The sequence below is a fragment of the Ciconia boyciana genome, chromosome 1 (assembly GCF_034638445.1).
Source record: "Ciconia boyciana chromosome 1, ASM3463844v1, whole genome shotgun sequence".
Lineage (NCBI taxonomy): Eukaryota > Metazoa > Chordata > Aves > Ciconiiformes > Ciconiidae > Ciconia > Ciconia boyciana.
The window spans coordinates 1,237,408-1,263,244 of record NC_132934.1 but is presented as its reverse complement, the minus strand read 5'-3'; the positions used below and the strand labels follow the sequence as shown (position 1 = coordinate 1,263,244).

The window sequence follows — 25,837 nt, the reverse complement described above, 5'->3', positions numbered from 1 at the left end:
TGGCAGCAACCACGGTGCAGCCCCAGCCCCGGCACGGGCAGGGCTGGATCTCCTTTGCCACTGGAGTGGAAATTAAACCCACTTGTGAGATAAACATCACCGAAGGTCACTCCACGAGCACCTTAATTAGACCGGAGCGGGGTGACAGGAAGCTTTCCGGCTTCCCAGGCAGCACGGATCTGCGTCTCCCCGTGCAGCGTGACGCTCCACAGCTTTCCCAGACCTTGGATTAAGGGGAAGAAAAGCGCAGCGCTGCAGCACTTTGGTTGCTTTCCAAAATAGCTGCTACGGGGCTAAAAAAAAAGAAAAAGCAAGCAAACAACCTATGACAAATCATCCCTACGCAGCTCCTGGAGCTGCTGCCATCCGGACGCACGCCTCGCCGGCACAACCTTTCTATAGGGCCGCACCGGAGGATCCCGGTACCCCCGTGTCCCGGCGGAAAGCCACCGAACCTGCTCGCAGCATGGAAACGGGGGGCAGGGCTGGTGAGGGGGGGCTGCTCTGGCAGAGCCCACACCGCTGCATCACGCCACGGGGAGGGTGATGTTCCTTGGGAAAGGACGGACATCCCGGGGACATACAGCAGAGAGAGACGGTTCCTCCAAAGCAACCCGCTGGCCACGCTGCTCCCCGAGGCGGCCGGCTCGCTGGGGGGTCCTCCAGCTCAGCACCCCCAAACTGCTGGAGCTGGGGGCCGCAAGCGCAGGGGGTGCAGGTCTGTGGGGCTCTGGGCAAAGTGGAACAGCAGGCTCCTGCCATCCAGCCACTGGCACCAGGCAACCCCGCGACAAGGATGAGCCACCCTCCGTCCCCGGTGCCCCCACGGTGCGCGGTAGAACCCCGCGAAGCCCCGGCGAGCGCCAGGCTGGAGCGCTGTGCCCGGTTCCCCAGGGCCGCACTTACATTCCTCCGATGGAGACGGTGGCACACGTGCGCTCGGAGAAGGCGGGCACGGTCTCGGTGGCGCTGCTGGCCGGTCGGATGTAGTCCACCGTCACGTTCACCTAGGCAAGACAGACGGGCAACGGGGTCAGTCCAGCCCGGGGGCTCCCTGCACACCCCCATCCTCCCCCTGCCCAAAAACCCCGCTGCCAGCTGGCCGGGCCCTACACCTCCCCGTGCCCAGGTAAAGGAGCCGTTTGCCAGCCGGCTGCTGGCACCAGTGGTACCGCCAGCGAAGCAACATCTGACACACCAGCGTGCGAGCCAGCGCCGGCACGTTAAACCAGGAGCCTGCCATGGCAGACGAGCTGCCGCCCCGGGCTCCTGGTACAGGCACTTGCACTGCCGGGGGTACCGCGGCTCCTGCCAGGCGTGCCGGCGAGCTCCCCGTATGCTAGAGAGCCACGGCAGGGATCCCGAGCATGCAGCCAGCCCCGATGCCTCCTGGTTTACGGGTAATCGCATTTTGGCCTCTGGTAGGAGAGCTCGCCTGTACCTGCAGGTAGATGAAAGCTCAGCTCCCTGCTAAGCCGTAGCTGTCAGCTGGCATCAGCGTCGCCGGCACTGCGCCGAGCGGAACGCAGAGGCCGGTTTGCAAAACGTTTTGGCGAGGCAGGGAGCAGCCCCGGGCGCCCCAGAAACCCGGCCGTGCACCCAGCACGGAGCTGCACTGTCCCCATGTGCACTGTCCCCATGCCACCGCCACCCGCCCGCCCCACATGGCCCGGCTGGCACTCAGCCGTGCGAGGGACAAGCACCGCCATCGCTCCCGTCCTCGCACAGACAGGGGCAGCCGTGGCATCCGTGCGCATCAGCTAGCGGGGGTCCACCCTGGGGGGGCAATTCCTGCTGGATAACTGCATCTCCTGCTGCACCGAGGCTTGGGACAAGCTGGCGGGTGCAGAGGTGCTGATGGGTGAGATCGTGGCTCAGGTTCCCGGCACCGCGGCCCCAAAGGCATCACCCCCCCAGCAGCTCCTGGGCGTCACATCCCAGCGCCCGTTACAAGCAATGAGCGTTTCCATCCTGCACCGGGCTTTCGGGGTCCGGCTGCACCCCCGGACCAGGCCAGGGAGCTGTGCCGCCATATCCGCCCCCTCCCCAGCTCTCTCGTCCCCAAGAGCAGGGCTCGGTGACCAGGCCAGCGAAGGCCACAGGGGGCTCGCGCCAGCCCACTGCAGCAGCCAGGGCTTTGTCCCAGCAGGCGTGGGGCAGGAGGGCCGCAGAAGCCATCAGCGTTGGAAAGGCAGCGCTGCCCCACCTGCACATCCCGGTCCTCGGCACCGCTCCCTTCCCGGCCGCGCTGCCCACCCTCCTGCCCGCTCCCAGGATTCGGGGATCCCGGCTCCGGTGCGTGTCCTGCAACGCTGCCTGAACCGCTGGCCTCTCTCGCAGCTTCGCCGCCGGGTCGGGATACGCACGGCCGCGGGGCGGCAGCGTGCGGGGCAGAGAGCACCGGGGCTGGAAGCATCGGAAGCACCGGCAGCACCGGCACTTGCCCGCACAGCAACACGGAGCTGCAACTCCCGGCCACGACCATGCAACAAACGGCGGGGAAAAAGAAACCGGCGTGAAAGCCCAAATGCTCGAACACGTAACGCAATCCCACATCTGTATGCGCCGTTTCTATGCAAATCCAACCCAATCCCACCACCTTGCTTCCCCAGAAAAACACCTTCTTCACCGTTTCACCGGCACTTCAGCCGGAGGAGGCTGAGGCTGCCCTGGCCTGGGAGACATGGGGGGACACGGGGGTGACACGGGGCTCCCCGGGGAAGTCCTGGTGCTGCTCTAGCCGCCCCGGCCCAGCCGTGGGGCTGTATTTAGGCACTACAGACTTTTCCCAGGTGTGCCGCCGCACAGCACCGTGCCTGCCCCGTGTCACCGGCTCTCAGCGCCGGCAGCTTGAGTCAAAGGGAGACAGACAGGCTTCCAGCTCGGCGGTGCGAGGGAGCATCCGTAAACCCTTTCAAACTGTCGGCTCTTCCCAAGCCTCGCTTTTTAAATGAGCATAAAAATGCAAAAAAGGTACAATTGCCTGACAAACCCCCGCTGTCAGCTCGCTCACTTCAGCTCGCTCCATCGTACTGCCGAGCTAATCAAGGTTTGCGGCAGCAAAAAGAGGGGGCCCTGGCAGGAAAGAGCCAATTAAAGGGAGAGGTTAAAGCAATTCCTCCCAGCGAAACTATTGTCATAACAACTGTAGGGGAAAAAAAGACGACGATTACTCCGAGAGGCAGGTTAGGAAATTCAAGCTACTATAGGGCTTTTTAAATGTCATCCGGCTCGACAGCGAGGCACGGCTCCGTTTGGGAAACACCTTGCCTGGAATTAGGCAAAGCGTCCGGCAAAAGGCCGGCGAGAGGCCGGTGTCGGCTGGCGAGGAGCTCGCACGCAGCCGGGGGGGATGGGGCACGCGTGACCCCGCAGCTCGGGCTCGGATCCTGCATCGTCACGGGCAGGGGAAGAGCGAGGGGGGATCGGGCTGGGTGCCACACCTGGGCCTGCGGCGGGGAAGCGACGCGTTGCGTTGCATCGCGTTGCCAAGCGTTGCGCCGTGTTGCATCGCGTTGCGTCGCGCTGCGAAGCGTCGCTTTGCGTTGCATTGCCCTGCAAAGCGTTGCGCTGCATTGCACCGCCTCGTCCTGCTACGCGTTGCGTTGTGTCGCACCGCAAAGTGTTGCGTTGCAAAGCGCTGCGTCCCCTGGACAGACGCAGCTGGGGCTTGTTGCGGTGACAAAGCTGGCATGTCCCCCGCCTCGGGATGCCAGCACCGCTGCGTCTGACAAGTCACAAAAGCAAAACTCCCTCCCCCAGGGCAGGACAAGCACACTCGGAGCACCCTATGGCTTCAGCACGAAAGGACGCAAAACTGCCGTGTCCCCGCTGCCACCACCCCGGGCTGAGCGGGACTGTGGGAGGCCGGGATGTGACAGCCCCATCCCCACCTTTCCCAGCAGTGACAGCAAATGCGAGGTCCCCCCGAGGGCTGGTGCCCACAGGGGAGGGCTGGCAGGAGCTGGCCCCACAGACCCACCCAGCAAGAGCCACAGCATGGCGTGGCACGGCATGGCACAGCGCTGGCCACGTGCCCCGGTCCCCATGGGCTGCAGCGTGGCGCGGGCTCTCGCAGAGCTGGCATCTCGTTCTTGGCACCTCCGAGGACCCGCCAGCAGAGACGTGGACCCGGTCGTGCCAAGACTTGGGGTCAGCCTCCGACAGTCCCGTCTCTGCGGGGTGCTGAGCTCTGGCCGCAGCATTTACCCACCTCCTCCCAGGGTGCTCCCGAGATGAAAGGTGCCATGAAAGCACCCATGACCAAGCCCCCGGATATCGAAGGACCCAAACGGGGCTCCGGGAGCCGCCGTCAGCAGCATGACAGCAGCGGGAACCAGCTGCAAACCAGGAATTAAAACCTTCCCAAAATTAGCATCTAGGTCCCTCTCCTGCTAATGCCCCACGGCTCTGGGGCAGAGCTGCCCCCTAAGTGTCCCCTCCACGGCTGCCAGCTCGGAGCGATTACAGGCAGCAAACAGGCAGGAAAGCACACCCAAAGTGCGCATTTTGCTTCCTGCTTCCCTGCTCCTCCTGTCCCAGCAAGAAAAGGGACATCCCCGCCGTGCCAACCTCTGTGCCGTCCCCAGCGCCCGCTGGCAGCAGCTTCGTGCGCTGGCCCTGGGCAGAGAAGGGACACGCAGGGAGCACGGCGCGATCCCAGCTCGCCGCCTGTTCTCCCCCCGACTCAGGTCCCGGGTGTATTTTGCAGCACGTTGACGGAGCTAATGGCACCGTTGACCTGGGAAGGCGGCTTGGTGCATGCAAAGGTGCTCCCGTTCCCCCGTGCTTGCTCTCGGAGGGGTAACGCTCACCTTGGGCATGTTCTTTTCACCAGTGGAAAATCAGCTCCTGAGAGCATCCACAGCCCCGGCTCGGGCACCTCCTGCACCCCCAGCCTCGGCTTAGGCATTTCCTGCACCCCCAGTCCCATCTTGGGCATCTCCTCACCCCCAGCCCCGGCTCGGGCACCTCCTGCAGCCGCACACCCAAGCTCGGGGAGCTGCTCCTCCCAGCCCAGCCCCACTTGACCGCTTTTAGCCATGACAGAGCCAGACCCCCAGCTCAGAAGCACTTTCCAGCTCTGGGGCTCTGTTCCGGGCTCCCACAGCCGCCCCACAGAGCCGCGCTGCGCCCACGCTGAGCCCCGCTTTGTCCCTCTGCCACCCACAGGGACCCGAAGCTGCAGGGAAAGCGCCCTGGGGTGCCGCACCGCAGAGCCGGGTCCGTCCGACGCCGAGCACGCATCTAAGCGGCCATCCCTGCCGCCCTGCAGACCTGCAGCTCAGTCACTATTTCACAGGGGCATAAAAAGCAAAGCAGAAGTTCGGGCACAGAGAGCGATGTGCAGAGCTCCCCGTGGCTGCCAGCACCACTGAAGGGCCGGGAGGGCAGGGGGTGGCCGGCACCGGGGTGGGATGCGAGGTGCCCGGCCAATCATGCAGGGTCCCTGGCTGGCTCCTCCATCCCTCCTGCACCCATGGGACCCGTAGCGGGCTCTCGCTCCCTCCCGACACCAGCCAGCATCGATGGCGGCCGTCTATCGGCGGGTTTCCAAGGTCAGCTGCAGTCAGTGTGAATTAAATCACTCCGCCAGCTCTCCCCCTTGAGGAGATCCAGCCCCGAGAAGAATGGCACTACAGAGATTCACACGCCTTTGTACAGCCAACGCGTTCAATGTCACCCGCCCCGGCTCCCCTGCCACCAGCCGGGGCTGCACCGGACCTGCCAGCCCCTGCCTGCGCTCACCCATCACTGAGGTGCCCGGCGGCCTGGCACGGGGCGAGGGGAAAGGGTGGCCGAGCCAGGGCTGCCGAGCCGTGTCCCTGTCCCCGTCCCCACGTGCCCTATACCTCGCCACCGGCTCTCGTGCGAGGGTGTGCAGGGAGGGCACGGCCTCTGGGAAACGCGTGGCCATCGGTGCCAAAAACCCACGCTCACAGTCACGGCGGGAGGAGGAGGGACGGTGCCCGGGGTGCTGAGCACCGCGTCCTGAGCACTGGTACACGGTCCCCAGCGTGGGGTCACCGGCACGTGGTCCCTGTGATGTGGCCCTCAGCATGTGGTCCCTGGCATGCTGTCCCCAAAACATGGTCCCCAGGATGGGGCCGCCAGCATGTGGTCCCTGGCACATTGTCCCCAGCATCATGGACACACTGAAGTGGTCCCCAGGTTGTGGTCCCCAGGTTGTGGCCCCTGGCACGCTGTCCCCAGCATCACGATCCCACTGATGTGGTGCCCAGCACGCGGTCCCCAGGTTGTGGTCCCCAGCACGTGGTCCCTGGCACGCTGTCCCCAGCATCATGGTCCCAACAGTGTGGTCCCTGGCTCGCTGGCCAGGCTGGTGCTCGCAGGCAGGTTTTGGGAGCATCCTCCCGGCCTCGGAGGCAGGTCGGGGGCGGCCAGCTCCCCTTCACGGCCCTGACACATGGCACGAGCTCGCAGGGGAGGTAAAAATAGTCCCTGCGAGTTTGTGACGAAGAAGGGCTGGGAGATCCGCAGGCGTTTCAGACAGTAATTATAGCAGAGCAAGTCTGGTCTGCCACCCACCCCTGCCATATGCACCCACCCTGCGCCCGCCCGCCACAGCCTGGCCCCCTCCTCCCTGCTGCGCCCTGTGTCCCCGTGGCAGGGGACCGTCCCCTCTGAGCCCCCCAGGCCAGGCTGGAATGAGGGGAGCAGGGAGAGGCATCACCGGCACGGCACGGAGCCTGCCCCTGCACCCCTCCAACCCGCAGGCACCGAAACACGGGTGCTGCCCACGCAGCCCCGCACCCCGCGTCCTGGCCCCCACCTCTGCCCGTCCCTTGCCGGAGGGATGAGCCCCCTGCCTCTGCGGGGACAGAGAGCACCCCCAGGCAGGAGGGGCCCTGCGGACCCCGGGCGGGGAGCAGCTCCAGCTTGGGGAGGGCACCCATGGGTGCAGGCAGACACCCTGCCGGGGGATGCTCCGCCGTGGTCGGTGCCCAGCGCACCGTAACACGCCATTTCTCCCAGCACCAGCAAGGGCTGCTTGAGGGAGCTGGGGCAGTCCCACAGCCCCCATTTTTTGCCTATTTCATTTCTCCTCTCCCCTCCCCGGGGACAAGACCGGGGGCAGCGGGGACGTGGCTGATGCCGCCCGTGAACTGAACCCACATAGTCCATTTGCACCTCAGAGAGCCCAGAACCAGCCGCTCTCTTCCCTGGGGGGTGGGAAAGCATCCCCAGCCCTGACCCACGGCTGGTCCCGCAGCTCGCTCTCCCCTGCCCGGCGGATGCCGGGATGGGGTCCCGAGGCTTGAGCAAAGCTGCAGCCCCCCCACCTCCACGGGAGGGGATGTGCCGGGGACACCCGTGTCCTGCTCGCCCCAGCCTGGCACCAGGACCGACCGTGGGGTGCTGCAACCAGGGAAAACGCCGTGAGGGGAAAGCTCTGCGCCACAGTGCAGGACACGGCGGAGAGGCACCGGTGGACTCGAGACGTGCCACGTTCCGGCACGCCGGGTCCCGGAGCAGAGCGGTGACAGCGTCTGCTGCAAGTGAAGCAAGAGAGAAAGCAAAGCAGCGGGGGAGGCTGGGGCTGGACAGCAGGTCCTACATGCCTGGATGCTCTGCAACCCTCCTCCAGCTCTTCCACCCTGCCAGGCACGAGCCGGGGCCGATCACTCACTCGCAGCCCAACCCTTCCTCGCTGACACTGCTGAGCGGGTCGTGAACGATACCGGAGCAGCCGGCTGCAGCCGGCCGGCCCAAAGGCTCGCCCCATCCCTAACGGAGCCCAGCGGGACCAGCGCTTCCTCCGTGACTTGGCAGGACGCTAAACAGATGCCATGTTGTGGCCTCTCTTAGCAAGAGCTGCCGCCGTGCCCAGCGGAGCTGCAAATCCCGGCGGGGTGAGGGGATGCGGGGGGCACGGTGGGGGCAGCGGGAGCCGCGGGGGAAAGATCCAGCGTCACGTTTTCCCTCTGGACAGGCAGTTTCCTTCCTGAGGGCCGTGTGTGCCGGCTCAGCCCAGACTCACCGCCCGTCCCGCTGCAGGAAGGATGCTTTTTGCTGGGAAGAGCAAGCAGGAGGCAGCTCGGCTTCACCAAGCTCTTCGTTAACCCCCTCCGCCTCTCCTCACCAGATCCTCCCATCGCAGTCCCTCCTAGGAAGGCGTGTAAAGAGCCCGGGATGCGGCACGGGGATGCTCCGAGCCGCCACGCTGCAAAGCAGCCCCTGCGGAGCCTCAACCGTTGCCGAAAGCGGAGTTTGCAGCAGCCACGGGGCTCTGCATTCCCTTCTCCCCACCGGCTCTGGCAGCAGCGGGGCTACCGAGCGAGCCCCCTGGGTTGCAGCCCCGGGCAGCCGAGCCCAGCCGAGCCGAGCCGAGCCGAGCCGAGCCGAGCCGAACAAGCAGCCCCGGGGTAGGACTGACCTTGCTGGGGCAGGCTCTGCCAGGGCCGCAAATGACTCAGGGCTGCAGCCTGGCAATGGAAGTGCCATCTGAGGGACCACGCGAGGTCCCCCCGGGGCAGAGCCATTTGAGGAAGGGTCAGAAGGAGGAAAATAGATGCACGGAGAGGAAACGGCCCCGAATTTCTGGTCATTACGCCAAGAACAACCACATTTGCTCTCTTCACCCTCCCCTGCTGTCAGGGAGCCATTTCAGGCCGCTGCAGCGCCCGGAGCTGAGCGCGCCGACAGACTTCTCCCCCCTTGCTCATCTGCATCTGCATGCACTGTTTATTCCAAGCAGAACGCGGTGGGGAGAAGATCTCTCCTGAGTTCGGCACTGGGGAGCAGCCAGCTCTCCAGAAGGCTTTGAACAGCAAAATCTTCCCCAACTTCACACGCTGGAAAGCAGCGGCGATGACGTAGCACGTTCCCGTGAAGCTCGGGAGCCAGCGCCCTGCAAAGCCTCGCCGGCACCAGCACGCTCCTCGGCACAGGATCCCGGCTCCGGCACACGGCCGGCAAGACCGGGTGCGTGCGGTCGCAGCTTCCCCAGGGCCGGGTGTGGTTGTTTGCGGTGCGGGCGGCAGCGCCTGCATCCCCCCGCCAGCACCGGCAGTGGTTGGGGAGCAGCAGCCACCCCTTGCCGCGCACCGTCCCCATCCCATCCGGCCGCGCCGCTCTGCAGAAAGTGGGACCTTCCAAAAAACCCCCAGCTGCGCCCCGACCATCGCCGCGTGAGGCGGCTGCTACCGTGCTGCGCCGTGCTGCCAGCTCTCCTTGTGTTTGCAGGCTGCCAGTAACACACAGCGAAAATTGCCCGTCAGTGCAAAAATCTGCAAAAGTCTGCAAAAGCCTTCCCTCCTCCAGGGAGAGGGCTGATGCTCCGGGGGGAAACGTTTTCCCCAGTCAAACCCCGTCCCCTTTTTTTTCCAGCTCTGCCGGCGGTGCTGGCACTGGGAATGCTGCTTTGGGTAACCCCAAAAGGAGGGTCCGGGGAAGCATCCCAGCGCCTCTGAGCCACGTTATCGGATCAGACAGAGGCGGATGTACCGGAAAACTGCAGGGAAACCCCCAGCTGCTGCTTTCCAGGTACGCTGGGGGCTCGGGGTCGTACTCGCAGGCTCTCGCAGAGGAGAGGTGTTATCGGTTCGCTGTCAGCCTTCCCTTTGATGAGCCTCTGTCCCTGAGCCGCATCGCTAACAAATCCCCGGGCATTAAAAATAAGCTGAAGCTTTGCAGATAAATGGGCGCAGGCGTGGGGACGGAGGGCGAGGGCAGGCCACCCGCGCACCCCTCTGCCCGGGAGGGGGGAAGATGAGGCACGGCCGCGGTTCAGGCACGTTCCTCCTCCCGTCCCTCGGCATCAGCCACGCGCAGCCCACCGGTCTCCAATTATCGACCTCCCCATTGATCCGGGGACGACCGTGCATGGCACCACGGCAGGATTGCACCCCCTTCCAATCCAGGGACTGGTTACGGCACACACCGGTGAAGCCGCGCACCGCCGGTCCTTGTGCCGCGGGAGCGCCAGGGCCCTCTGTGCCAGCCTGGACCTGAGAGCCCCTTTGCCGCGGCAGGAGCAGGATGCTCGCGACCGTGGTGCCGGGCTTCGGCGCTGGGGCAGCGGCACCGGGCAGTGCTGCCAGGCAGGCACGTCTCCCCGGGGCTGGCTGAACGGGTGAAATTATCCCCGGGGCCAGAGGCATAAAATAAATTATCAGGAGCACGTGGCGGCTTTGGGGGTTCGCCCTGGCCCCGCGCAAGCCTCCGCTCATAGCCGCACGGTGGATGGGGTGCAGCGGGGTGAGAAATGGGCACCCCCGTCTCCAGCCTGGCAGCGGGGGGGCTGCTGCCTGCCTTTGCCCGCCGAAGCTGCCTCCCGCCCGGTGCCCGCTGCAGGGCAGGTAACGGGGTTCGCCCCGGTGTCACCGCCTCCCAGTGTCCCCAGGGACCTTACTGGGTCCCCACCAAACTCGCAGCCCCCGGCACCAAGGCCGGAGGCACCAAACATTGGCAACCCCACAGAGGGGATGGGTGCGGCGGTGCCAGGGATGCGAGGACCCCAGTGCACCGCAGAGCCCCACATCCTTACGGCTGCAGCCCGTCGGGCACCCATGGGTGCTCGGGTACTCCAGGGAGAGCCACCCCTCCGCCTGCCCTCCGCAGAGCAGCCCTTAAGCAAGGGACTGAATCGCTTCCGTGCACAGGGGATATTTTTCCCTGAGTTATCTCGTGCCGTCTCCCTCCACCCGAATGATTAATCCCCCCCAGCTAATTAGAGGAAAGGGCCAAGAGCACCCATTTAGACTCGATTCAATTGCCTGCACGATGGCATAATTAAAAAAAGCTGCTTAACGGCCGTGCATGCCCAGCGCTGAAATCGATGGGCAGTGTCTGTGCAGAGGGAGCCGTCCCCACCCCGACGCGCACCAGAGATTTATTCCACCGCGGGAGACAAATCCATACCGGGGCATGGCAGCCGAACGCCGGCGGGCGCTGTGGCGGGGCCGGGGCCGCGGCAGCCGGTTCATCCCGTGCCACCGGGCAAATTCCACCGCGTTGGGTCACTCCCGCGGCTGCTGGGAGGGTGCAGCTCCCTTGCAGGAGCCAAGGCAGCTCTTGCACTGGGCGCGTGCCGCGGCGGTGCGGGGAGCCGGCATCGGCACAGCGAAAGCCGGCAGAAGAGTCAAGAAAAACAAATCAGGTCTGTTAAAGGGAGAAGCAACGCGCCATAAGAATCCCAGCTTTAGAAACTTGATGCTGCTTTGATGAAAGGGCACGAGAGAAAATATATTATACTCCATCTATCTCCGGGGCCCTGGGAATTCAGATGCGGTTCCCCGCAGCCCGGCTCCTCTCCTAACATGATAAGTGCTGCACGAACCGAAAGCGAAGGGGCCGTGGCGGCCGCGGGGGTATTTCTTCCTCTTCTCCCTTTGGTGCTTTCTCCAGAGGGAGGGGGCACAGAGGGAATTATTTCTGGAAGCAGTCGCAGCGGTTTATTTTTACTGCAGGGGCCCTGGGGGAAGCTATCGCGCTGGCCCTGCGTTTCTGCAGGACAGGCAGCCGGCGGGCAGCGCGGGCAGCTCTGTGCCGTGGCGCGGGCAGGCGGCGCATCGGGGGGGGGACACGCGGTGTTACTGCCACAGGGCTGGTGGGCAGGGAGCGGGGGGCGAGCGGCCGGCGAAGGAGGCAGAAAAGGTGGTGGAAAACGGGCGGCAAGAGCAAAGGCCTCTGTCCGCTGCGCCAGGCTGGCAGCGTCCGGCAGCCCAGTGCCGGCAGCCCGGGGGAGCACGGCCGCCCATTTCCCAGTTTCAGGCTCTCCCAGCCATGAACTGGGGCTTGTGCTGGAGCTGGAAAGCCCTTAGGGACAGCAGGACAGACGGACGGGCGGTGGGACAGGCAGCAGGGTGCCTGGGAGCGCCGGGGGGGCTGGCTGCTCACCCAGCCCAGCAAACTTGCGTCCCTCAAGGCTGCTGCCAGCACCCACGGGCATCGGCGAGAGTCGGGCACGACCGCAGGGCAGGAGACCTGGGCTGCTGCCTGCCGGCTCACCGCAGCCCTTCCCCTGGCCACGGCTGCGCGCACCATCCGGCACCGCAGCCACCCCCTGGCCAAGCCGCCTGCAGGTCCCCGAGCCCCTGCTCCCCTCAAACGCCCACAGACACCCACAAAAGCAGCCGTGGCAAAGCCCGTCCCGCTGCCCACCCAGAGCCAGGGCCAGGCACGGTACCACGCGCCCGTGAGGGCTTCCCTGCCGGGCCCGGCAACGAGAGGGACATGCCACGGGAGCTGCCGTGCAGCCAGGAGCGTGATATACTGGGAGAGCAGTAGACAGCAGTAAGATTTATTAATTTCCAATTAATTTCATCTGCCTGGAGCTGGTAGGGGTGGCGATGACCCCCAAACCGGAGAGGGGATCATGGGACCTCATGGGATGCCATCATGCCAAGATGATGCTTTTGAGGTGTCTGACCCCAAACACGGCCCCTGCTGCCTTCACAGCACCGCTGCCCGCACCGGACGGCACGCTGCCCGCACCGGACGGCACGCTGCCTGCAGCACAGCCAGGGCACACGCACCGGGAGGCGTCAGGACGGGGACAGGAGGGCAGCTGAGGACAGATGGCTCGCTGCAGCTGGAGGACTTTTGTCCTTGCTGGTGAAACGTGTCCCCCCTGTGCCGGGACCGGAGCAGCCAGGGCTGGGCAGGGGCTGCCCTCCTGCATCTTACACACGCGCGTGCAAAGCCCGGCAGGTCCCTACCCGAGCGCACACCGCCCAGGAGCGAGGGATGGCTTGTTCCGACCCCGCTAGGCATCCATGGACCTGCTCCGGGTGGCAAAGGGACCGCGCTGCTGGCGAGGGGCAGGGGACAGCTACGGGGGTGACCAGGCTGCCAGGAGCAGGTCCCGCTCCCTGGAGTGGGTGCCACTTCCCTTGGGATGGGGTGGGATGGGGTGGGGTGGGGGGTACATCCAGCTCCCCAATTCCTAAAGTGCAGCTCCCTCTAGTGTCACACCAGCCCTCCAGAGCTGCCACCGCACACCCGCGAGGCAAGGTCACCGCCGTGCAAGGACAGCACCCACGAGGAGGGTCCCCAGGGTGCGGGGACAGCACCCACGAGGCAAGGTCACCGCCGTGCAAGGACAGCACCCACGAGGAGGGTCCCCAGGGTGCGGGGACAGCACCCACGAGGAGGGTCCCCACGGCACAGGGACAGCACCCACAAGGAGGATCCCCACCATGGAGGGACAGCACCCACAAGGAGAGTCCCCACGGCACAGGGACAGCACCCACGAGGAGGGTCCCCACGGCGCAGCGACAGCACCCATGAGACAAGCCCTAAGCCGCTTCCCGGCAGGCAGCCCCAGGGTGCAGGCAGCGGGCAGGGCACGGCCAAGCCCGACAGACACGCGGTGCTTGCGGCTGAGGAGGCGGCTGATGAAGCACCGGCAGCGAGACCAAAAACTCATCCTGGCCTAATTATTCCTAATATTCAATTCATCAATCTTGAAGGGGATGATCGCGCTCCGCCGGAGCAGCTGCCAGCGGCGATCCCTCCCGGGGCTCGTCACGCCGTCAAGCCGTGCCAGCTCTTCCCAGGCAAAGGAAAGGCAGCGGGAAGGCAGGATGCGGCTCCAAGCCGGGCAGGGGAGCACCGGCCCCGGGGGGACAGGCTGGGGCGGGCGCTGGGGGTGTGCAGGGCAGACCCCAAACCTCAAGTCCCCGCATCCACCGCTCCTTGGGGACGTGCCAGCACGGCCACAGCTGCTGGGCACCCACCACCCACCATGCCCATGCAGGAGAGGGGAGGAGAAGGGGGCCGGAAGGTACCAGCTCAAGGGGCTATGGCGGCACCAGCTCAAGGGGCCACGGCAGCCCACGGGGACTCACAGCCAGGGATGCCAAGAGCGAGGACGGAGGAGTCGGCACCGGTCTGACTACCAGACCTGCCCGAGGATCCGGGAGATCCAGATCTCCCAAGGACCCAGGAGATCAGCCGACCCCAGGGCTCTGCGGGAGGGGACACCCTTTGGAGGGTGGCAGGGCTCCCCGGAACGGGCAGGGCTCACGGGGCAAACACGCACGGAGCCGGAGCCGTGCTGACGCTGCGGGCAGCGCTGCGCATCGGTGCCAGCCCACCCCGTTTGATCTCCCCGCAAGCAGACAGCTCTCAGAAGTCGCTAGCTCCCTGCTGGGGTGGGCTTTAAAAGTATATTAAAAAAGGGGGTGGGAAAAGAGGGATTTTGCCGCAAAGATTGATGCTGACAGCGAGCCGCGAGAAGGCAAGGGCGAGCCACCCCGTGCAAGGCTGTCATTTCAAATCAGAACACGCCGCCAACCTCGAGGGACTGTTTTGATCATTAACGGAAAGGATTTTTTCATCGCTTTCCTCAATCAAATTAATCTGAAGTGAAAAACGTGGAGCTGACAAAGGAAATATTTATAAAGCAAACGAGGCGACATCAAAGGCAAGCGGGCGCCCGGCTCCCAAGGCTACCGAAACGGCGAAGGCAGGAGCCCGGCGCAGGCTGCGCAGCCCCAGCAGCGCGCTGCAAGGTTACGGGGAGCTTTAAACACGGAGGCTGGCGGCAGGCGCAGCCAAATGGCTTTCTGCTTCTATTTCTGGGGGTCACTGGCTCCTGACCAGACACTTTGGGCACGGGGACGGCGGCAGCTGGCTGCTGTCCCGCTTGCCTCCTCCCGCTGCTGACAGCAGTCCAACGGCAGCAGAGCAGCGAGGGTGCGCGCTGCCTGCTCCTGCCTGTCCCTCCGGCTGGCAGGACCCTGCCGCCCACCCCTCCGGGTGCACTGAGCGAGATGCCTCACGCCACAGCACCGTGCTGGGGGTCCCGGGAGGAAGGCAGGACCCTCATCCTCCTCCCCGGCACGGCAGCCTGCGCTGCCCGGACGCGGTGGTGGGGACACAGGGGGTGCAGAGAGCAGCCGCCAGCCTCAGGGACGGCCGGGGACGGCGGCCGCCCCGTATGGGGACAGCCCCCCCAGCACCTCGGGGCTGGGCGTGGGGGACACAGGACCGGCGCAGGCAGCGCCACGAGCACCAAGGGCTCTGGCAGGGCTGACCCCGTCCCCAGCCGCGGTGAGGACCCGGTGACCGGAGCTGGGGACTTTGGCCGGGCGTGCCTCAGCTCCTGCCTGCCAGCGTGCAAGGGTGAATGCAAACAGGTTTGGGGAGAAAAAGGCTGGTTTCGAGCAACAGCCAAGCATGGGAGAGTGGGAGAGAGCAAACCCCGCTCCGCTGCACTGCAGAGCGATGGCGGCTGAAGGAAAACCGGCACCGGTAACCCCTGGGGTGGCCGGCAGCGCTCAGACCGGGACACTGCCGAGGTGCAGCCCGGCACAGGGCCGGGACCCTCCCAGAAATGACTGGGTTTCCATTTCAGAGACTGGAGCTCTCTTCACAAGTCCCAGCAAGATCCTCACAGCCGCTTTTGACTACGACAAGTGACAGACTTCCCATTAGAAAAAGTCTCTCAAGCTGCTATTTTTTCCTTTTCTTTTTTTTTTTTTTTTTTAAATATATAAACAGGGCTCTGAAATGGAAAGATGCAATTAGGCATGGAAATAGTCCTCAATGAGCAGCAGCGAGCAGCCTCGCTATGAAGGAAATTGATTTTATTTGACCATTTTATGAGCATTTGAAAATTGCATCCTGAGCATGTGCTTGAGCAGTTAAGTGCACATTATATTCTTCATTCCCCTGAATTGCTCTAAACCAGCCTAGAAAAATATGCCGGGGAAACAAAGGGAAGTATAAAGTGACGCAGGTACACAGCATTCCTGGGAAACGGGCGCAGCCGAAAGCGTGACTGCAACCCCTCGGAGGGGCCAGCTCAAAGGGTGCTCCAGCTTTGGGTGCACCCCGCAATTCCCCACAGAGAGCCCCCGGGTCACCCATAAGGACCCACACGGCACCATGAGCCCCTCATGAGCCCCCGCCTGCGCCGGGGCCAAGCAAGGACCTCGCCACCGGTCTCGTCCCCTCCGTACCTTCTTCCCGATGAGCTTCTTGCGCAGGAACTCCCGGGCCTCGAACATGTAGGGAATGTCGTAGAGGGGCCTCAGCTTCCTGTTCTTGTCCTGCAGGGGGGGCAGAGAGGGGGACAGGTCAGGGGAGCCCCCCCAAAACCACCCTGTGACGAGCACCCCTGCCCGCTCCAGAGCGGACACCCCAAAGCTGGCGCACCCAGCAGCCCCCGGCTGCTCCCATGGGTGCCCTCCCACTCCTGCACCCCAAGGTGGGCTCCCTGAGCATCGCGGCAGCGCCGGCTGCACCGAAACCCCGAGGGGAGCCCCTGGTCGACACGAGCATCCTCCCACGAGGATGTGCCAGCAGTCACCTGGCAGCGCCAGGCCGAGCATCTCCTCCGAGTTTAAGTGGCAGCTCTATAAGGGGAAGGGATGGAGGGGAATTTGGCGGGGGGGGGAGGTAGCCAGGGTCCCTCCAACGAGCCGACCACCCCCACCGAGCACCCCGGCCTCTCTTGCCAGCCCCCCGGCCCCGCTCACCCCGTGCCAGGCAGCTCAGCACTGCCCGGGGATCTCCGCTCCCAGCGTGAAGCACCAAAGGTCTCGCCTCCCCAAAACGCCGCACACGGCACCCCCTCCCCGTGCCCACCGCCTGCCCTGCCCACGGGAGGGGAAAATAAAGCTCAAAGAGCTCTGTAATTAAGAGAGCCGTGCAAGCCGGGTACACGGCCTCTGCTCACGCAGGCTCCTGCACAAAAGTTGCTCGTTAGACAAGCTCGTTATCAGCCAGTGATTAACAGCACTTGCGGGACGAGATGCCCAGGAAAGGGAACCAGAAGGCATTTGGCTGCTTGCTGCCCATCAGCTGCTCGGGGCCTCCCGCGGCAATAAAATCCCTTCAAAGGCTGGGCAAAAAGGGGATTTTTCCAGTGGAAACGGCAGCGGGGATTTGGGAACGACGCAGGGATGAGACGGGGCTGGGGAAGGGTTCGAGCCGCACGGCACGGCTGCACCTGCGTGAGCTTTGTGGCAAGTCTCATGGAGCAGCATTGGCGGCAGTGAGCCCGGCGAGCTCTATAAGATAATATATAAGATGTACGAGATAATCCATATAGGGGGTATAGATACGGGGCGCTGCTCACCCTCCCCGGGCCACCCTCTGCACCCGGGAGCCCGCGGCATCCTGACGAGCTCCATGGCACGGCACGGCAGCGCATCGCCCGACGGCACGGGCAGGGGCTCGCATCCCAGCCAGAAGAGAGCTGGGGTGGGGACTGAGCTGCCACCAAGGCTGGCAATTCCCCGCTCAGGCGTGCCAGCGGCAGGAACAGCGTCCCCCAACCCCTGGCTTTGCTTAGGAGCTCCAGGCAGGGCTCCGTCCCCCGGTCACCGTCCCCGAGAGCGGCCGAAGCGGGTGCCTCGCAAGAGCACGGGGCAGGCGCGCAGCAGCGTCCCTGGTCGCCCTCCCCGTGACGAGGCTTCGGGGACTGAGCAATCCCCCGGCCAGAGATGGTGTCTTCGGAGCCACCACCCCCAAGGGCCTTGTCCCCCACCCCTGGACGCAGCACGCGGTGTGACGGCACAATGAACCTGGCGTTGAAAGCGACGCCGAGGGGCTGCTGCTGCTCGGCACCATCCCCGGAGGGAGCGACGCAGCCTTCCCCCGCAGATCCTGCTCCCTCGCTGGTGGTGCGCTGGACTTTGGACACGCTCTGTGGTTGGCTGCACCGGCACCGTTACGGTTACGGCACCTTCGGGCCCTGCCAGCACGTGAGGAGAGGAAGGAGGGAGGAGAAGCCAAGCCAACCCAACCCTGGGAGCTCCCCAGCCCACGCCGGTGGAGGATGGCCCTTGGCGCTTCGCTCTGCTCGCCGGCGCGGTTCTGTGAGGAATGGCCCCCCGCACGCCCCACCGAGCCGGGAGGGGAGGAATACACCGAAGAGAGGGAGATAAGGTGAAAGCAGCAGGAAATGAAGGAGAGGAATCAGATGGGAGAGGGAGCAAGCGGACAAAGACACGCCGGCACTCGTGCTCCGTGTTCTTCTGTAATGAATGAGGCTTTGATAGAGTTTATTATGTCCTCGACGCCGTTCCCAGGCTGCTCCTTGGAGCCGTTCCCTCCTCCACCCGCATCGCCGCTCGCCCAGCGCCGCAGCTCCCGCCAGCGCCGGCGATGGGAACGGGCCGGATCCCGTGAGGGCATCCCCACCCGCGGCAGCGAACCGGTGCCGCACCCAGCGCCAAACCCATCCCCGGAGAAGGCGCCTGCTCCCTGCAGCGGCTGAAAAACCCTTTGCAGGCAGGGCGAGGGCAGGTCCCAAGCCTGGCAGGGTGCGGGATCGGCAGAGACGGGATTTCTTTTGGAAACGAGCTTTTACGCTCATCAGGGATCAGCCCGATGTCACTCGTGGCACAGAAAAGCTTCCTGGCACCTAACGGGATGGGTTTGACGAGGCTGACATGGAGCCGTGGCGGGCAGCACGGGACACAGTGCCAGCTAGCCAGCCCCGAAGCCGGTTTTCCGGCAGGGAGAGAGCTTTCTCCTCATCCCATATAAAAGAAAACCGCAGCTGAGTGCATGGGGACTGCGCCCCTGGCCCGAGGGAAGCCCCAGCACGGGGGCTCGGGGAGCATGCTGCTGCCATAGGAAATGCCGGCACTGCTGCCGGCCCCGTCTCAGCCCCACGGTCAGGCTGGCTGCGCCTTGGCATGCCGCAGGACGATGCATTATTCACGCTGCTCCCCTCCCCGGCGAGGCGCGTGGGGACGGAGGTGTCTCCAGTATTTCGCTGGTGCCAGAAAAATTCCCAGCCCCACGCCAGAGCTGGAGTCGAGCCGCGTGATAAATCCTGAGCAGGGCTGCCGGGGGGGCTGCCCGCTCCTCCCGGGGCACCCCCCCACGGACCACGGGCATCCCCCCCGGGGCATCCCCCCAGGGCCCCGCAGCAGCACGCACGCATGAACCCGTCCCCGTCCCCTTGCGGCAGGGCCCCGGCTACGCAGAGCCGGAGGAGCAGAGATGACTAACTCCTCATTTCACAGTCCAGTGCTGCAAAGCGGTGCCATGCAGCCACGGCCGTTGCTTTGCTGAAAAATCACCGCGTGGAGATGGAGAAATAAGCCGAGGGGCTGAGACACGGGGCGGGCTCAGCCCTCTGACATGGCGCGTGCGGATGCTCCCCACCTTGTCACCTCCTGTCCCCCTGCCTGCACCCCAAAGCAGAGACCGGGCTCCGCTCCAGCCCCCGGAGGAGGCAGCGGCGAGGGGCAGCGTGCCGGCACAGCTGCCAGCCGTACGCCGGCAGAGAGGAGCAGGCGGGAGCTGCCGTTGGCCATGCTACCCACCGGCCTCCCCCTCCGCCCCTTCCCAAACACGGCCAAAGCAATGGGGAGCGCAACGCCAGCCCCCCGTCCCTGACTGCCAGCCCCTGCTCCCTGCGGGGCCAGGACGGCCCCCAAAATAAACGCTTGCGCTCAAACGCTGCCTCTCCCGTGCTTGCAAACCCGGGGTTGCTGCTCCCCAGCCCCATCCGCGCAGCTCTGCAATGCAAGGACGCCCGCTTCAGGGTCACGCAGCAGGCTGCTGCCTGCACTCGCTGCCTGCTCTGCCTGCAGGGCTCCCAGAGCATCCCCCGGCACCGAGTCCTCGGGTTGGCTCCCACCCCCAGACCCCGCAGCCAGGAGCGGGCTGAGCTTTCCTCTGCTCGCCTTCGCAAGCGCAGCCGTGGTGGGATCCGATGGGACCCGGGCGACGAGCCTCTCCCAGCCTCGACAAGGTCACGGCGAAGCTTCAAGATAAATAACGCTGCCCGGGCTCCTGTCTGCTGCTTTGCACAGGCAAAGCCCTGCGCAAACACTAATTAATCCTCGCTAACGAACTCGAAATTTATTGCTTATTTAAGTGTCTATCTGGCACAGGCTGTTAAGTCCCTAATCCTGTCCCGCACAGCGCTGGAGCACAGGAAAGGGGGATGGTGGGAGTGAGCAGCAAAGCCCCGGGCGGCCCCGGTATCACCCGGCCCACGGTGCGATGCCGGGGACTCAGGTGCCGGCAGCGATCGCATCGGCGGAGAAGCGACCCGAGAGCGGCTTGGCAGCCTTTGCACGAGGAGGGTTTGTGAGCAAAGATGCCCCAGCTTTGCTTCCAAAGCTCCCACGGGATGCACCCTCCGTCCCACCCGGCACGGCGCTGGCGTGGTGCAGCCATGGGTCCCGGCACGGCGCTGGCGTGAGGCTGGTGCTCTGGCCAGGCTCCTCTGCCACCGCTTAGCCAGGGATTTACCCGGCTCATGTAAAACCCTGCAGCTGCATTAATGCGAAGAGGGGACATGCCTGCCCTGGAAGCAGCGCTCAAGTGCTTAAAAGCCTCTTCTCCGAGCGCGGCGGCGGTGGCTCTCCCCGGCATCGCACAAAAGCAAATGTTTGCCTTGGAAAAAAAAACCAAACCACCAGCAACCTCAGAGCATCTCCCGGGTCTGCAGCCACGTGGGACCACCCCAAAAAGGGGACCACCGGCACAGGCACCCCAGCGATGGCACTGTCCCCGCCGCCAGAGCAGCCGCCCTCCCCGTGCCGTGCCGGGACCCACGGCCGCACCGCGCTGGCCCTGGAGGAGCCGGAGAGGCAGGGGCTGAGCCTTCACCAAGGCCACGTCGTCGTGATGCTGATGAAAAATGCAAACCCTTCTGCAATTCCCAGCGCAAGTAAAACGCAATGGGCTGTGCCAGGAGTCGGAAAATAGAAACGTTTAAGTGTCCAATACATATCGCCTTTAACCGCTGCCCTGTCAGCCACCATTAAATACCGTTTTGCTGGCCTGTAAAAATGATATTTCATATCGGAGGGGAAGCGGCCCAGCAGATGGGTCTGGGAAGCCATTCAAGAACTTGGACACACGTTTGAGGTTTTGCAAATAAACATTAAAAATCAATATAACAGCAAGGATGTTAACTAAATTCTACGACCGTCAAACATCCAGCAATTACAGACACATAGAAAGATATTGCTTTTTTTAAACTACTTTTCAAGCCAAGAGCTCAAACCGCAGCAGCATCCCTCTAAGCCGCCTTCCCTGCCCGTCGCCTTCCCGGACGCGGCATTTCACAGCGCACGGGGAAGCGACGTCCTCGGCCGCATCCTGCCGCGGGAGCGGGATGGGCGAGAGGGATGGCATAGCTCCGCGGGGAGCTGTGGATGCCAAAACACCGGCCCCGGCTTTCCCCAGCTGACAGAGAGAGTCATCAGCCATTCAAAAAATAATTTAAAAAAAAAGCAGCGTATTAGCCTCATTCAATTAAAGGTGTGCGACAAGGAAGTCGTTTTATTAGTGAGAAAGTCAATGCACGGAGCTTCTTCTGCGGGGAGTTGCTGGAGGAGGGGAGGGGGAAACTGCTCGCCCTCCTGGGACGCGGAGACAGGGATTTCAATCCAGAAATCGATGGGAAGATGCTGCTTCCTCGTGGGCTGCCTCCGGATATGTGCCGGGGAGCCCGGGGAAAGAAGCTGGCTTTTTGTTTAAAATGAAACACGGAGCATCTCAAAAGCGGGTGCTGCCCCCGGGGCTGGCACTGGCTGCGCTCCCCGGCAAGGGGCGGTGAGCGCCGGGTGCCGGCAGCCCCCCCCAGCCTCCCTCCTCCTTAAATAACCCCTGTGTGGCTTTAAATACTTAACAGGCCGATTGAATTACAGCTCTCTTGTCAAATTAACATCATTATGCCGTACAGTAGCCAATTAAAGTCTATTTTCAGGAAAGCAGCAGCCCATATCTGCCGCGAAGGATTGCATCCTGCCATGGCGGGGGGTTAAACACCGAGGACCCTCGGTTTCCTGCTGCCCGGGGGTCCCGTTCCCAGCCCCTGGCCCCCTTCCCAGGGACAGAAGATGGGGACGACAATGGATGCGGGCATATTCGGAGCAGCTGGAAATGCTCCAAGACCCTGGCTGGCGAAACGCAGCCCGGCGTGCCGGCGGCACGTCCCGACACCCCACCGGTCCCGGGGCGCTTGCCGGCTTGCAGAGCAGGGGAGAATGGCCCGATCCCCAGGGATGAGCCGTGGCTCCCGGCTCCCTGTGCACAGGATTTTGGGGTTTCTTCCAAGAATCTCGACGTGGGATGCTGTGGGTGCCAGCGCTCACGAGGGGACCCCAGAAGAGCTGAGGGGCCGGGACCCGCAGCCCGGTGGTGCCGCAGGACCGCAGGTGGGGAGAGCTCTCCCCTTCCCCGCCAGCGCAATTAGTGAAGCTTATTATTTGTAAAGCAATTAGCATAGCAAATCAACTCGAAGCGACACGCAAGAATAAGCCGAGGTAGAGACTACCAGCTGCCACCGAAAGCGGCTGGGAGCGGCACCGGCAGCGTGCCCGGCGTCCCCGGGGGCTGGTGGCTGCGGGGCTGCTCGGGGACGCAGCAGCCCCAGAGGGAGCCCAGGGTGGGGGAAATCTGCCCCGTTCAGGGGCTGCCTGGCTTGTACCGGGTGCCGGGGGAAGGATCCGATCGGGAGCAAGCGGGGCTCCCTCCCGCAGGCAGAGGAACCTTCGGGGAGGCAGCGGGGGCGACCGGCGCTGCGTGGTCAACGCCTGGAGTCAGCTCCTGCTCCCCCCCTGCGCGGGGAGCGCGGAGGCGAAGGAGGGAAGGGGAGACGGTTCATTAGCAGCGCCATGCCTGCGGTTCCCAGCCCTCCCGCCCCGGCGCATCCTCGGCTGAACCCGGCACGCTTGGCTCGCCAAGGGATGTGCCGAGTGGGAAATCCAACACGGAGGGCAGTGAGGCGGTGACAGCAAACACGGCGGCGTGCCGTGCTGGTGTAACAAGCAGACCCGGCGCAGGGCTGCAAGAGGAGCCTGCAGCTGGCGAGCAGAAGCGTGCTGCTGCTGAGCGTTCGGGGACGGGCTTTTCCATATCAAAGCCTCTGTAGCGCATCGAAGCTCTTGCTCTGCAAAGCCGGCAAGGCACGCATCTGGTTTAACAGCACGCACGTGGGCGATGCTCTTACAAACGGCATCAGCTCGTTCACGGCTCCGTCCCAGGAGCCGGGCAGCCCTTCTGCAAGGAAGGGGATGACACCAGGAGCAGAAACAGCTACAGGAAAGCAGCGGCCCTGAGGATTGCAGGCACGTGCTGCAGCGAGGAAACAAGGATGAGGGGCTCCCACCGCACCAGAGAAATAAGCAGCATCTCTGCTTGGGCGGCCCCGGCTCGCGCAAGCAGGTGCCGGTTCCTGGATGCACAGCGTGAAGTGCGTATTCAGCTTCTCCAGCGCTCTGCCCGCTCGGCCGCCTGCCCGCTCTCCCGCAGCAGCGTTCTCCGCTCCCTCATTGCCTGCAGAGCACCTCCCTGGCAGCAGGCACTCGATGCCAAGGCACCGCACGCCCCCGAACCACTCGGGTGATAAATGCCGGGTGGCCACGGCGGAGCTGGAGAGGGTTTTTAAATGGTAAGAAGGGAGAGAGCGCACACCCCGAGACCCCGCTGGAGTGACCGAGTGCTGGCTGACAGAGGGGAGGGCAGCCCTGCCCTGCCTTGCCTTGCCCTGCCGCCAGCGAGCCTGCGGCCAGCCCCAGGGGGTTGCACGGGTCGCCGGCCCCACTCGGTTGCATCCTCAGCTGCAGCAATGACCGAGGTGACGCCGCCACAGCCGCGCTCGGCGGGGCGACCGGACCGGCACAGGGATCAGTCGCAGCACGGCCGCGGCCAGGTCTCGGGCAGGGGCCGTGCAGCAGCGGAGTCGTTTGTGGCAGTGGCCGAGGTCTAACGGGTTTGAGGGGTGCAGGCAGACCTGGCAGCCCCCCGGCAGCCCCCCGGCAGCCCCCGGCAGGCTGGGCGAGCAGCTCTTTTCCAGCTGCTCTCGGAGAGGGCACAGGGAAGATCAGAGCATCTCGGCGGCCACTTGGCCAGAGTCACAGCCCTAAGAGGATTAAGGCCAGCGGCCGCTCTGGGAGCTCTCTGATACTCACACAAAGGGATGCCCCTGAACTAATGGGGGTCAGGAAGAAGCTTCCCCTGGCAGCCCGTTATCCTGCGGCTGCTGCTACAGAATGGCTCCCACCTTCTTCTAAATCGCCTGCCTGCGGTGAGAGAGCAGGCAGCTTCAAAAGCCCAGCCTGGTCGCTGCCATCATCCGAGCTCAGCGACACAGGTGCTCCAGCCAGCAGCGCCGGGTGCCCACCCCGATGCCAGCCCAAGGTCACCTTGCACCCATCCGAGTCATCCTTTTGGGCCAGCTCGGCCCAAAGCGGCACTGCCCGGGGGTGCCACGGCACGGGGCAGAGAGCACGGCGGCTCGCACGGCGAGGCAGGAGGGCAGCAGCGCCGGCGCGGTGCTCCCAGCACCAACCGTGCTGGAGCTGGGGGACGATGCCCCAGGGAGCAAGCACCGCGGCTGAATTGACCCCGTCCCGGCACCCTGGGGGTAGAGGGTTTTCCCCAAACCCCTGCTCAGCCCCCGGGTGGTATCAGAGCATCTCAGGCCCAGGAATTACTCAAACATCGCTAGCAGAGTCCAATTAAAGAGAGAAAAACAAACAACTTCTGAGCTGAGCATCCATACCCAAACCGGAAAGAGAGGCCCCCATTTTAATCACTTTCATTATCAAAACGGGCTCCCCGCTGGAGCCTTGTAATTGGAAGTCGACCATTTTAACGCGATTTGCATTGTATCAAAGCGTATTGAGAGGGCTCACAGGAGCGCTCTCCCCTCCGGCCCCCGGCCCTGCACGGCACCGGCACCGAGACCCAGGGTGGGCGCAGCCAGAGATGCCCCCGCACCCCGGCACCTGCTCGGCACTGCGGGTACGATGGTGTCCCCTCGGGAGCGGGGACTTTGCACGGTGGCAGTGACTTTGCCCACGGCGTCTTGGCACTGCAGCGATGCCGGCCGGGCTGAGCTTGCCGGCAGTTGCCCTTCACGGCGCACGCAGACGCGCTGAGCTCCGCGCCGTCCTTCCTTGCTTCCCAACACAACTCGCCGCAGCAGCCGCGCTGAGTCCTCCCCGCTCTGCCAAAGCTCTTCTGCTTCTTCTGCAGCAGCTTCCCCAGCGGCTGAGGGGCTCGGCACACCCAAAGCCAGCTCGGGAAGGCACGGGACAGCCAGGTTTTTGGTGGCCCCAAGCACAACCAGCCCAGCCCCAGTCGCTGGCACACTGCACAGGGCCACCGAAGGCTTTTCTCCGCCATCATCCTCAACACGGAGCCGGGTCTGCAGCCGGACGCGGGGCCAGGCTGAACCACGTACAGCACGGAGCAAGTTTTCCACACCCTCCGGTCCCCTTTCCAAAACCAGCCCAGGGCACGAGAGCAACCCAGAGAGCGCTGCCGGGAGAGGGAAAGGCTGCTCCATCCCAGCCGCTGTCTTTTGCTCTCTTATCCCGTATCCATCCTCCGCCTCCCCCATAAAACCCATCAGAGCCCAACCCTGGTATTGTATTGATGGTGTTGCTGCCGCACGCCGCTCCTGTCTCCTCCCCAGGGCGTCGGGGCTGTGCTCACCGCACGCCTGGGCTCACTCCTGCAGCCTCGCCAGCAACCATCAATCTCCATCAAGCCTGAAGGCACCTATTAATCACGTTAGAGAGAGGCCCTAATTTAAACCTTCTGCCTGCTGCCACTCGCTGCCTGCTCGTCTCCCTCTGCCAGCCCGTTTCAACGGTGAAGAGCGGGAGGACCCGCAGCCCGGGGTGACGGGGAGCATCCTGCAATGGGCCCGGGGTGTCCGTGCCGCTCCCAGCGATGCAGCGGCGAGGAACGGCACGGAGCAGTGGTAGCACCGGGAGGGTGGTGGCGAGAAGAGGTCTCCCACAAAGTGGGGTCCTGCCGAGCCACGGGCGTCCCTGGAGGGACCCTTACCCCAGGTTAAGGGGATCCCAAAGGAGGAACGGAAAGGTTTTCCTCCTCTCTGAACGCACCAGCAGCTGTGGGAGCTGGCAGCCCC

General features: G+C 64.4%; 1 protein-coding gene across 2 annotated transcripts in view; it reads right to left on the bottom strand.

Moving 5' to 3' along the window:
- Positions 1–25,837, bottom strand: part of SND1 (staphylococcal nuclease and tudor domain containing 1) — a 140,839-nt gene that overhangs the window by 75,859 nt on the left and 39,143 nt on the right. Inside the window, exons 11-12 of one of the 2 annotated variants that reach the window (XM_072856477.1) lie at positions 15,933–16,022; positions 907–1,007 (exon numbers count right to left, since the gene is read on the bottom strand). In XM_072856477.1, the coding sequence (XP_072712578.1) occupies positions 907–1,007; positions 15,933–16,022 (191 nt within the window). The remainder of the gene's footprint in view (positions 1–906; positions 1,008–15,932; positions 16,023–25,837) is intronic. The other variant, XM_072856487.1, reaches the window with a different exon arrangement.